The sequence below is a fragment of the Manacus vitellinus genome, unplaced genomic scaffold (assembly GCF_001715985.3).
Source record: "Manacus vitellinus isolate BGI_N305 unplaced genomic scaffold, ASM171598v3 scaffold_9_pilon, whole genome shotgun sequence".
Classification (NCBI taxonomy): domain Eukaryota; kingdom Metazoa; phylum Chordata; class Aves; order Passeriformes; family Pipridae; genus Manacus; species Manacus vitellinus.
This window is the reverse complement of record NW_021940917.1, coordinates 19,445,585-19,457,155: the sequence shown is the minus strand read 5'-3', so window position 1 is coordinate 19,457,155 and position 11,571 is coordinate 19,445,585. Positions and strand designations below refer to the sequence as shown.

General features: G+C 41.7%; 1 protein-coding gene across 2 annotated transcripts in view; it reads right to left on the bottom strand.

The window, feature by feature from the left end:
• Positions 1-414: 414 nt before the first annotated feature.
• Positions 415-11,571, bottom strand: part of SEMA4D (semaphorin 4D) — a 41,391-nt gene continuing 30,234 nt past the window's right edge. For both annotated transcript variants that reach the window (XM_018085945.1, XM_018085946.1), the window contains 3 exons: positions 2,757-2,966; positions 1,350-1,447; positions 415-809 (listed from right to left, as the gene is read on the bottom strand). In XM_018085945.1, the coding sequence (XP_017941434.1) occupies positions 780-809; positions 1,350-1,447; positions 2,757-2,966 (338 nt within the window). In that variant the 3' untranslated portion in view covers positions 415-779. The remainder of the gene's footprint in view (positions 810-1,349; positions 1,448-2,756; positions 2,967-11,571) is intronic.

The window sequence follows — 11,571 nt, the reverse complement described above, 5'->3', positions numbered from 1 at the left end:
GTCACCTGTCCTGGCTGTGTCTCCTCCCAGCCTCCCATGCACCCCCAGCTTCCCTCCCCAGCGTGGCAGTATGAAAAGCAGAAAGGGCCTTGGCTCTGTGTAAGCCCTGCTCAGCAATAACAAAAACATGTCTGTGTTATCAACCCTGTGTTCAGCACAAATCTGAAATTACAGGCCCATACTAGACACTGTGGTGGAGAAAATTAACTCTACCCCAGCCAAAGCCAGCACAGCTACCCAAGGAAATGTGCGTGAACAGATCCAAGCTGCTGACCCCAGAAAGGAATGCTCTTCAAAACCCTGGCAACAGAGTGTGAGGGGAAACAGAAGGAAATAAGTGTACAAGTTGAAATGCCTTTAAATAAATGTGATCCACATCTTAAATTCCTAAGTCATATGCCAAGATAGTCAAGGTCAAAATTAACTGGCTTGTTTAATGAACTCAAAGCAGAAGATGCACATCATATATTGTTTGAGCAGCACAAGTCTTAGTGAGACTACTTTTGTCCTTCATTAAGCTGGAATAGCTGGCATTGGAAAACCAGAGACAGTTCCAGCATGGGATGGGTGGCCTTTCTTGCAGCATGTAACTAACTTTGTTACTTTGGTGCAGTAAGAATATCCCCTTCCACTTCATGCTTGAGTTGATTCTCTTGAATATCAGTTTTAATGCCAGCACTAACACCTGCAAAGACATCTCCAAATGCTGTAATAAAAGAGTACCAGGTACTCTTAACTTGCATACATTTCTCCTTCTAGCCTGTTCATGCCTTTGTCCACTAGAGGCTGTTTTTCTTGTTGCAGGTCTCCTGAAGAAAAATTTCAGAATGATGTGTTAATATTCCTTTAAAAATTAAAATGGAGCTTAAAGTCAGCCCATATCCAGCTATTAATGGTTTTTTTTTTTCCCCAACAGTTAAAACAAAGATTACTTTTGAAAACTTTGGATATGACATGTGGAACAGTTAGCATAGGCAATTTTCCTTTAAATGGACAGTACCATTTATGAAGTCCAGTAGTCTCTGCAATCCAATTAGTCCACAGATGTGCTGAAATTAATCTACTATACTCAGTATACACAGATTTACTGTTTTGGGCAGGAAGAGAACTACTGACTGATGAGCACTTGGTTAGTGGACTGAAAGAACAAGCTGACATAACTGCAGGGAATTTCACAGAGCAGGTTTCACTGCACAGAGAGTCACAATGATGACATGTACAGGAACACTAATCATTTTGTTATATCAATACATTCAGCTGCAGAAGTGTGAGAGGCAGTTTATAAAATTGGGACTGCTGTGCCTCATGTAGAAAGCACTGTAGGGGATACCTTTTCCAAAAATTCTTACCCATGTTTTCCTCCAGTTTTGCATCATCGTGGCATGTTCACTGATTGCACTTCTCCAGGTATCAAATTCTTTGGTCCATGCATCCTGACCAGCACTGTCTGAGAATTGTACATGGGATGATTACAGAGCCATGTCATGGTGGAGAAGTCAGTACCTGTTCAGTGGCAGGACTTGCTGTGGCAGGTTGGGATAGAAGGAAAGAAGCCACTGTCTTGTCCTTCATTTTGCTCTGCCTCCTTTCATGTTATTTGGCAGTTAAGTTCTGGTGAAATGGTTGTGTCTCTTTCCCTCTGCAGCAAAATTAATAGCCTCCAAAGTAAACAGATTTAGTGCCTTTTTCTGTGATTTGAGATCAAGAAAGTATGACCTACAAATTAGGAGTTCAAACCCATCTAACAAGCACAGCAGTGCTCCAGTTAGATCATACTGAGCCTGGGGACAAGAGTGATGTGATAGGACTGGGTCCAGTTAGTAAATTCTAAATTTTTTAGTAATGTTATATAATTACTTGTTCTTCCTCCCATTGAGAACTTAAGAAGGGCTATGTTACTGCCTCTTGATGAAATTCTGTCTGCCAGCTTTTCTTGCAGAATGTAACACTGGTGGGGATATAATATTTTCTATTTATCCTTTGGGATATTTACATTAGTTTCATGGAGATGCTCTTCATTCTGCTTCTGAGACAGACTTAAAAGCAGTGGCATAACTTGCAAAACTCCTGTTGCTTTTCTCTGTCACTGAAAAAAGCAGCATTATGCCATTCTTGACAAACTCACATTCACCAGCTAACTAAATCTTCCTTCACCTTGCCAATAAAATCCACACTCCTGCTGTCTTTTTAAAAAGATTATTCAGAACTTCTCCAGCCCTGGATAAGTTCTCAAGAGCTAGGTGCAGTAGGCAGTTTGGATACCCAAAAATCTTGCACAGTTGCTGAAGTTAGCTAACTGCCCTCCTGCTTAGTGTGTGTCCAAATAGAGCAGTGAGGACTGACCTCACCCAACTACAGGTGGTTTACAAATCTGATTTTTTAAAAATCCTGGATATCCGAGATTTCTCTTTACCGTCTGACTTCCTTAAGTCCTTATGAAATAAGTTTTGTACTTCACCCTGTGGAGTTCCAGCAGAGTATCTATTTGTAACTCTCTAGTGCTCATCTAATTTTCAATGTCATTAGTTAAGCAGGTTTTGGTTTAATATCTAGATCATAACTGCTAATTTACAGGTTAGTCCTTTGTGGGAGGGGGTGGAAGGAGGAGTTTTTATGGCTCTAAAACCTTTTCCTGTACAACCGAAGTGGGTAACAATCCAGCAGGCAAGAGTTATCTTCAGATGTGCACGTTTTATGGGTAAGCATTACAGAAGTCTGCTCATACCAAACCCAGCATATGTTGGAAACAAGCCTACCTTTATCTTCCGTGGTGATCAGCACTTCCGATGTCGCATTCCCAGCTTTTGAGACGAACGAACACGTGTACTCTGTGTTTTCTGACACTGAATCTTTCACCCAGCTCAGAACATGCACTCTACCATCAAGCAGCACGTGAGACTGCTCCATGATGCACGCCTTCATCGTTTGTCCGTTCTTCTTCCAGACAAAATAGGAACCATCCGGACCTGTAAAAACGTCAGTCAGCTTATTCTGTAAGAAAACAGCAGATGAGTCTTTGAAGAGATAACAAAAGCCTGCTACCTCAAGATTAGGCTTAAATAAGCACAGATGGTTGATTGTAATGTTTCTTAGGTTTCTTTAGCTGAAATTCTGCGTATCAAAAACCTGGGATAAAAATGAGCTAGCACTGGTAACTTACAGGTTCAAAGCCAAAGTGAGTTCATATGTACTGAGGAATCCTGTGTGGATTCTCCAAAGGGGGAACTCAGCCCACTAAGATGGTGGAGCAGATTGTGAACAGTAGCAGATTGTCAACAGTATCTGCCTGTATGACTTCCTGGAGGGCCAGGACACATCACCTACTGCTGATCAGGCTTCTGGTAGGAAGCTGAAACCATGTGAGACACACCTCACAGAATGTGAAAACAAGGCCAGGAGAGGAAAGCGTTCAAGAGCTCAGTGTGTCAAGGATGCTGGAACTAGTGATGAAAGAGACACAACTGGAAAAAAGCATGGAACCAGCAGTCACTTAAGCAAGACACAGCTTGAAAGAAGCTTGGATTAACAACAAAGAACAATCTCATTTTTTAGCTTTGTTGCTATTATTTGTCTTAACCTGCAAGGACAACGTTTGAGTAAATCAGAGATTGACAGTAGCCTAAAGGACAGAACAGCTGTTCCCATAAAATTAGCAAGGTTGGCTGAAGTGTACCTGGCACATCAGAGTCTTTTCATTTAAAATACAGATATCTGGGCCAAACTAAGAACTTTGCAGTAATTCTGACGTTTAAAACATGCCTGTTTCTCCCTCTGGGCCTATGATCCAGACTAGTCTTAGCAAGAGAGGACATAAAGAAAAATCTGGGGTAGAAAGAAGATAAGCTATTTTTCCAAATATGTCCTGACAGAAGGGGTAATGTACTACAGAACTCAGCTTCATGAGCACTTCAAATTGGAAGTCGATGTGGGATTTTGTTCCTCAGAAAAATCTACGATTAGTTTTAGATAATCATGCAGGCAGACAAAAAAAAAAAAAAAGGACAGTTTTTACATCTGTACACTCCCTCTGTGGGTCACATTAAACTCTTACTAGTTTTATTTCCAAATCTGCCACAGATACACACACAAATTAGGAGTAAGGGTGAATGAGAGAGAACGTAATCTAATTAAAGCATTGCAGAGTTCCTCCGAGGGAAGTGGCACAGTCCCAAGGACTTGGCAACAGCTCTAACAAAGTGGAGAGAGCAAACATGCTGGACTGAAAATCACGGAAAAGAATAGTCCAGCACATACTCTTTTTTTTTTTTTTTTAAAAAGGTGTTTGTGGATGATTGTATTTACTCTGCAGTTAACAGCAGATAGGTTACATATCGCTAGAATCATGGGACGTCTGAAAACAGGGACAAATTATTCCAGTAAACTAATGCTGAAGTTGGAATTTGGACAAATGGGAGGAACAGTCAGTACAAGCACAGCAGAAGGACAGAAATCTTGAAGCACCATTTTAGGGACATGCAAGGAAGTGGCACGTTCAGTGCAGGACAGGTCCCTAAAATTACTTCAGATGTACTATTCCTATCAGAGAACCTGCTCTACTTTCTGGTGCTAAAGATCAGAGTTGTGCTGAAAATCTGCAAAAGTTCAGCTTAGATCCACATTTCACCAGAAGACTGAAGTCCAATGATTTCCCTAAACAAGAAATTTTTAAAGCTGTGATGGTTCAGGCTGGCTCCTTAGGAAGCTGCAACCTGGCAATTTTACCCAGTTACCTTCTCCACTCTGATTTCATTTTCAGGATGGAACAACAGGAAAAATACGCTGAAACTGTAATCTGCAGAAGCTTTCCATCACATTTGTTAAATGCAAGTTTTCTACAGCTCTATGGTGAAATTAATTCAGACTCGAATGTAATGGTTAGAGAATTATTTTTCTGAAAGCGAAGGAAAATAATATGAACATATAATCTGCATTTCCTACTGTTGCTATAATACAAATTAATTACGCGTCTAATGCAAACTTTAAAATACGAGTTTCTGACACATCTGATCTACTTACTTTGCCATCCACTTTAAGAATGCTTGAAAGATTAAAAAAAGTAAACTTATTAGATCATAATAAGCAGAGAATTAAACAGCACAACAGTCTAGATATGTAACTAGCTATGTCTAAGCAACCACGAAAGATACTTCAAAGAGTTAACTTTGAAAACATTGCCTCAATAAATTATAATAATAAAATGTGATTAAGTAAAATCAACTTCACTGCCTTGATTTTAGATGGGAAATTAATATAAAAAATGGAAAAAACCTTGCTGCATTGTCTGAACTACCCCTTTCCTTTGCATAAGCCCTTCACAGTTTCCAGTGTCTCTGAAAGTGTTTGCTTCTTTCCCAGATCTCATTTTCTATACCTCTGCTTTCAGCAGTTTCAATGAAATGGCACTACCCTGACAGGAACAGCCCAGGAATTGTCCAGGTTAAGTTTCTGCTGGCAGAAGGGGTTCTCTGGTCTATGTCAAGTCAGGCTGGGTTGAACAAACCATGTATTTAATACCCAGATGATTTTTCCTCAGTATTTTCCACGAGAAAAAAACTGTAGGCAGTCACACCATAACAACTTAAACCACTGCAGCTGCTTGTAAGCTTCTCCCATAGTCTGTGTTCGCTGAGCTACTGGTGTAAATCTGACCTAAGGGTAAAACAAATTGGTAAATAAAACCAGGTTTAAAGAACTGAAGGATACAGCTGCAGATCCAGAGCAGCGTGGGGATGTGCCCTGCTAAACTGGACCAAATTAAACATTTGCCATATACACATCACATCCTAACAGACACAGGGCTTTCAAGACAGCTTGGAGATAATCCATAATCTCCTCCTTTTAAATGAGTAAGTAGAGCTGGGGGAGGGAGCACTGGCCACGCTCGCCCCTTGTGCCCAACACTGCAGAGCTGTGCAGGCACCTCCAAAGCAGCCCAGTCAAGCTGTACAGTGAGACCCTGAGCAGTGCCACCCCACTGCTGCTGGCTTAGCACATCTTCTACCTGGATTTTAAGATGGTTCTTGAAGAGTGGCACTAGAGCAAGGCTTCCCTATATTCAGAAAAACACTCCCAAGATAGAGAGAGGGGAGTTGGTAAAACAAAGCAGGAGCTGCCAGCAAGCCTAAACCTCTTAAAGCTTTCAACAGCTAACCTAATTTATCCCAAGTTGACAGCAAATTGAAATCCAGGGAAGATAACCCACAGGTATCCCACAGAGAAATTCCATCAGGGTAACGAAAAGTCTTTTATACAAATCCCTATAATCTAAACAGAATTGCTACCAGAGGCTATCCACAGTGGCAGGAAGTTTAGGAGAAAAGCCTCCCCTCTAAAACCCAGCACAAACCAAAACCACTTCCATGTGCAGCAGATTAAAAAAAAAAAAAGTGGCATGTGGATTTAATGCTTGCTATCTAGCTTGTGGCTTTGCTGAATGCTGCTGAAGCAAACATCACAGATTCCTGAAAATCAAGGTCATATAGGAAGCTCTCATCTGGAGCACAGATTAAACTGTAAAAAGGCAGTATCACCTGGATGCAGGAAGGTTATTTTGAATCAGAGATCAAAGTTAGCCCAGGAAAAGGTTGGTCAGTCATTAATATGGAGCACTAAAACCAGCACTACCCCCTATGTGAATGACAGATTTAAGGCTGGTTAACAGTGTCTTGATCTGTAGGAGTCTGAGTCATGGCTGCTGGTAAGCTCCTAGAATAATAAATCAGTAGTAAATGAAGCCATCAGAGAGTGACTGATTGGAAAACAGGGGAAAGAACTTCTAAACTGAGACAAGCATCTCTGCAGTTTTCTGAAAACAGTGTGCAAGTTACACAGCCTATACATTCTGCAACTGGAGCGGGTTTTTTCATAGTTTTGGTTTTTTGGTGGTTGTTTTTGTTTGTTGAAGTAGGGGCAGTGCATTCCAGAAGGCCAAGCAAGCCCTGACAGGAAAAAGGAATCGCTTTAAAAAGTCAAGGAAAACAGACCTGAAATGCCAGAATAATGTTGCTTCCAACACCAAATGTTTGGTACTGAAGAATGCACGACCTAGAGCACAACAAACAGCTGGGAGCTTCGACAAATCATCGATCTGTTTGTGCAACATCAACACCAGGAACTGATGCAGCCTCCCTAAGGCAGATGAAAAGCAAGAGGTGCTTCCTGGGAAACGGGAAGCAGCTGCTGGAAGCAGCAACCAGTCCCCAGAGGTGATGCACAGCACATGCAGATGGAAGTGGGACGTGGCATCTGTCTTCTCACAGAGGCATTTAAAAGCAGGCTGGGAAAATGTCTGACTCGCCCCCTCAGATGAAAACTCAGCTGGTCACTGTCCATGCTTCCCAGCAGGAACAGCATTCATTTATTTGGATGTTCTCTCGAGTGGGTCCAGAAAAAGGGTTTTGCAATTGGAACCCAGATAACTTGCCTGTGAAGAAAAATTAAACGACTGGCAGGAAAAAAAAAAAAATGAGATTCCACTTTGAGTTTTCATAATTATCTTTGGCCCTCCTATCAGCTAACAAGGATACTATGCTGAATTTAAAAATAAGAAAACTGAAGAATGTGTTTTAAGGGGAGTAACGTGCTCTCCAAAAATCACTTTTGTTCTCCAGAGAACACAAACCACTGCTTTTGCTTCTTTGTTTGCCAGGTGGATCTAGCAGGAAGATGACTGGAAGAGATGGAAATGAGATTTTCATCTCCACTGAGGGGACAGTGCAAGTAACACAAACTGAAGCAGCTCTGGCAACAGTTTCTGCTGAAATTATTAAAAAGACATGAAAACTATGTTCCAAATTAGTACCCAGTTAATCAGCCATCACACCAATGGATTAATAATCACAAGTCTACAGGCTGTAGCTCTCGTAGGGAAGAAAAATAACTGTACAGGTAGTCAGTTTGCAATCCAGGCTGGTGGGGGTAACAAGATGTGCTGAGGAAAATAGTGTAAAGTTTTGGCTGTGCTCCAGAGATTCCATTACCTGTCCCAACCACATCTCACCTGGTAGGACTGGGAAATACAGCTGCTCAATCATGGCTGTAGTTAATACCAGTGTACTGCTCCAAGCTGGGGCATTACTGAAGCAAGAATTTTGCATTAGCAAGGAGAAAAACAGTAGAAATCCTTATGGTGAATTGCAAAAGGAGAAAGGCTAAGCTGGGAGGTCAAGCAAACCCTTGTAAGCAAATGGTACAGAGAAGTAAGAACCAAACTGAATCCCTTTCTCTCCCAAGAGAAGACATCCCAAGAGGCATTTAGAAGCTACATTTGCGCCTCAAAGACCCCAGCGTGAAGCAAACTTCTCCTTTTACACCTACCTAGTCATGCTACAAAAGCTGACATGGATTCTGCAAACCCTTTCTTTCCTGTGCCCTTGGAGTCTTCCCATAATCACGTGCACATCAAACTAAGGTGGAGAATACTGCAAAAGCATGGGCTTCTTCAAACTGCCCTGGTACCAGTGAGCAGCTTTGAAAACCTTGCCATGGGCTCAGTTTAGCCAAGCCCTCTGCTGAGGTGTGATGCAGCAGACAGGATTTTACACACCTACTGATGTGTATGGCACACACCTGCAGCCTGAAATGCTTTAAGCACACTACAACAGTAATAACCACCTGCAGGCCACCAAGAACAAACCACCAGTCCTTACTGGACTGATTCCCCCACGGGGAGAAAGGTTTTTTTTTTTTTGGTGTCTTTTCTTTAGTGTCTTAAGCATTTGTAAATTACCAAAAAGCCACACAAGAAGAGCTTTCCCAACTGCACCATTTTATTCACTGTACAGGAAAAACCTGTATGAATGCAGCCAGCTGCACCTTACCTGTGCAAGGTAAGACTCTGTTGAGCAGAAGAAAGAATAAGAAAAATCTTCTGAGGAAAAAATGAGTAAGACATTTTTGGTTCTAATTTTTTTCTTTGCTCTCCCCTTTTTTACCTTGATGCACCTTATGCTCAGTTATGTTTACACTGAACTTACTCTAGTCCTTACAAGAAAATTAATACAGCTTAAAAAAAAAGGAAAACGTGTTCTTTTTACACACCCTTCCGTGTATTTCTTAGCTTGACCATAGCATTTACATATGAAACTGCACAGTGAAGGGAATCCCTACAGAAGTGTTTCAAAACCTGCTCTTAATGCCAGAATTTAAGAATGCACCACCCGTATCACAGTCCTCGTAAAATAAATTTTCAATTTTCTTACAGAAGTCACTATGAAGGAAGCCAACAGAACCCAGGTAACATCAGCACTCACAAAGGTGTTTAATGCTGCTGGGTTTGCATGCAGAGTTAGATGTAAGAGGGTCTCAGCAAGCCCTTATGCCTGTAAAAAGAGAAATGCCAGCATTCCAGTAAAATAATTACAGCCCTAACATACTGAAATCTACAGTAACAAGGATACCTCTAATATCTATTGAGTTTTATGCAAAATTGGTCTGTGACATTTACTCGATTTTATAACCTTAAGACTTCCATGTCCTTTTCTATCAAAGGAACAATTTTTGATTTTTCAACTTACCTTCTAGATGCATCTCAAGTAATGAAAAACAGGTGTCATATCAGAGACCTGCACTAAGGAATGGTTTTATAGCACCAAGATGCCTTTATGTGATGTTTAGTCAGTTGAAAGAACTGGAACAAAACTACAAAATTTCAAAGAAACGGCAGCTGTGAGATTACAGTAGCCAGAGACACTGAAATTGAGTCACAGGCACACAGCACGAGACAAAACACCCGAGAAGCTAATTCATAAAAGTGGGATATGGCATTGTTTAACAAGGTGCAAATTCAGCATTCCCATGAGGACAAACTGAACGTGGATTACTAAGCAAGCATGCAAATTTAAGTCAAGAGCGTTGCTTCAGGAAAGCATCACTGTGTAAATCTCAAAATACACTGCATAAAGATTTAAAAGATTTTATAAAGTTTTAAAATATTTGTGCCGTGGATTGAATTGCCTTGAGAGATGCAGAGCTTACCTCTTCTAGGCTACTAATTAAAACATTTTTCAGGTTTCAGAAACCTCGCTTTGTATCTCTCCACAGCCATAATTCACATTAAGAGACACCAAATGCAATTGGTTATGAACCACAAGTGTATGCTCACAACAAACTGCTCTTTGGTATTTGTGTTCTTGTAAGAGTAAAAAAGTAACAACCCTGGTAAAGTCCATTTTAAGATGCACGTTGTGATTTAAGTGCTGTGGTTGGTAACACTAACATGTTATCTCACACGAAGCACATTCCCACACAGGCTCATCCCGCTGCACCCCTCCACACCTCTCCTGACTGAGCTCCAAACCAGACCACATCACCCCAGGGCTCCATGGATAATGCAACCCTGTAAAGGATGCCAAAAAAACCCACGCATGACTTACGACTTATCTATGTGGGTCAGTCAGCCTCTGACAGACAAGCTCCTCCTCCCAGGAAAAAAAAACCATCAGGCACACCAAGGGGTACAGGGGCTTTTGAGCCCTTCTGCTGAGCCCTGTGATGCACGAGGACGTGGTGACACCAGCACAGGCAGCCCTGGGGCTCCTGCACACAGCCTGGGGCAGGGTCTCTTTCAGACTCACTCTGCAGGCACCTTGAGTCCTGCAGCAGTGCTTAGTAAAGTGCAGTGCACTGCAGTTTATATTTTCCTCCACCCTTCTGCATGCCTCTCAGCACAACTTGAGGCTTCACCAAAGCAACAGAGAGAGAGAAATCTCTACTGAACCACTCGCAGCTCTTGATTCTTGGAAGTTACAGATCTTTTCCTCCATGGATGGGAAGCTTTCTGGTACTCCCTTTAGAAGAGCACAACCACAGAGAACAGGCACTGCGTGTGGACGTTACCACATACCCATCTCAGCAGCTCCATGAAGTAGCAACTGCTTTAGAGTATATTGCCAAGTTCACAGAACTTCTATTGTTCACACTGCTGGGGTTATTTTACCAAGGCTGACAATAATCCATTATGTAAAACCTCCAGCTGCAGAAGAACTAAAGGGAGATGTGACACCACGGACACAGTGAGTCTGAATCTACAGGGCAGAAGGACTCATCAAGAATGGTGTTTTGCAGAGTGTCTTACTATAAAATAAGCATTTAAATTGTTGCTCAGCATGATCACTTGTCTGGGAAGTTACAAACATGGATATACTAGTCTAATACCAGAGGAGGAGGTGTCAGTAAAGCACCTCCAAGCAGAACCAAAACTGCTGGGAAAAGCCTGTTTCTACTGTACCTAATTTCAACAGAGAAATTTATAAAGCAGGTGCATACACCATCAGCTGTCTGTCCCCCCTGAACCAGATGGTGTAGTATTTCATTCAATTTATCTGAAGCTCGCCTAAAATGTCTGTAAAGGGCTTAAAAAATTCTGTAATGGGAGAGAAAATTCTAGTAGAGAAAGTACACAGGAAGCCTGATGTTTGCCCATGTGCAAACAGGTCTCTGGAGAAATGTGGGACTCTTCAGGGGAGCAGGGAGAAAGGAACTGGGAGAAAAGCTGAGCAGGCAGATTTATTCCTTCCTCTTCAGGTGGGGCAGGAGTACCCCATTCTTGACAAACTAGGGTTTTTTCAGGAA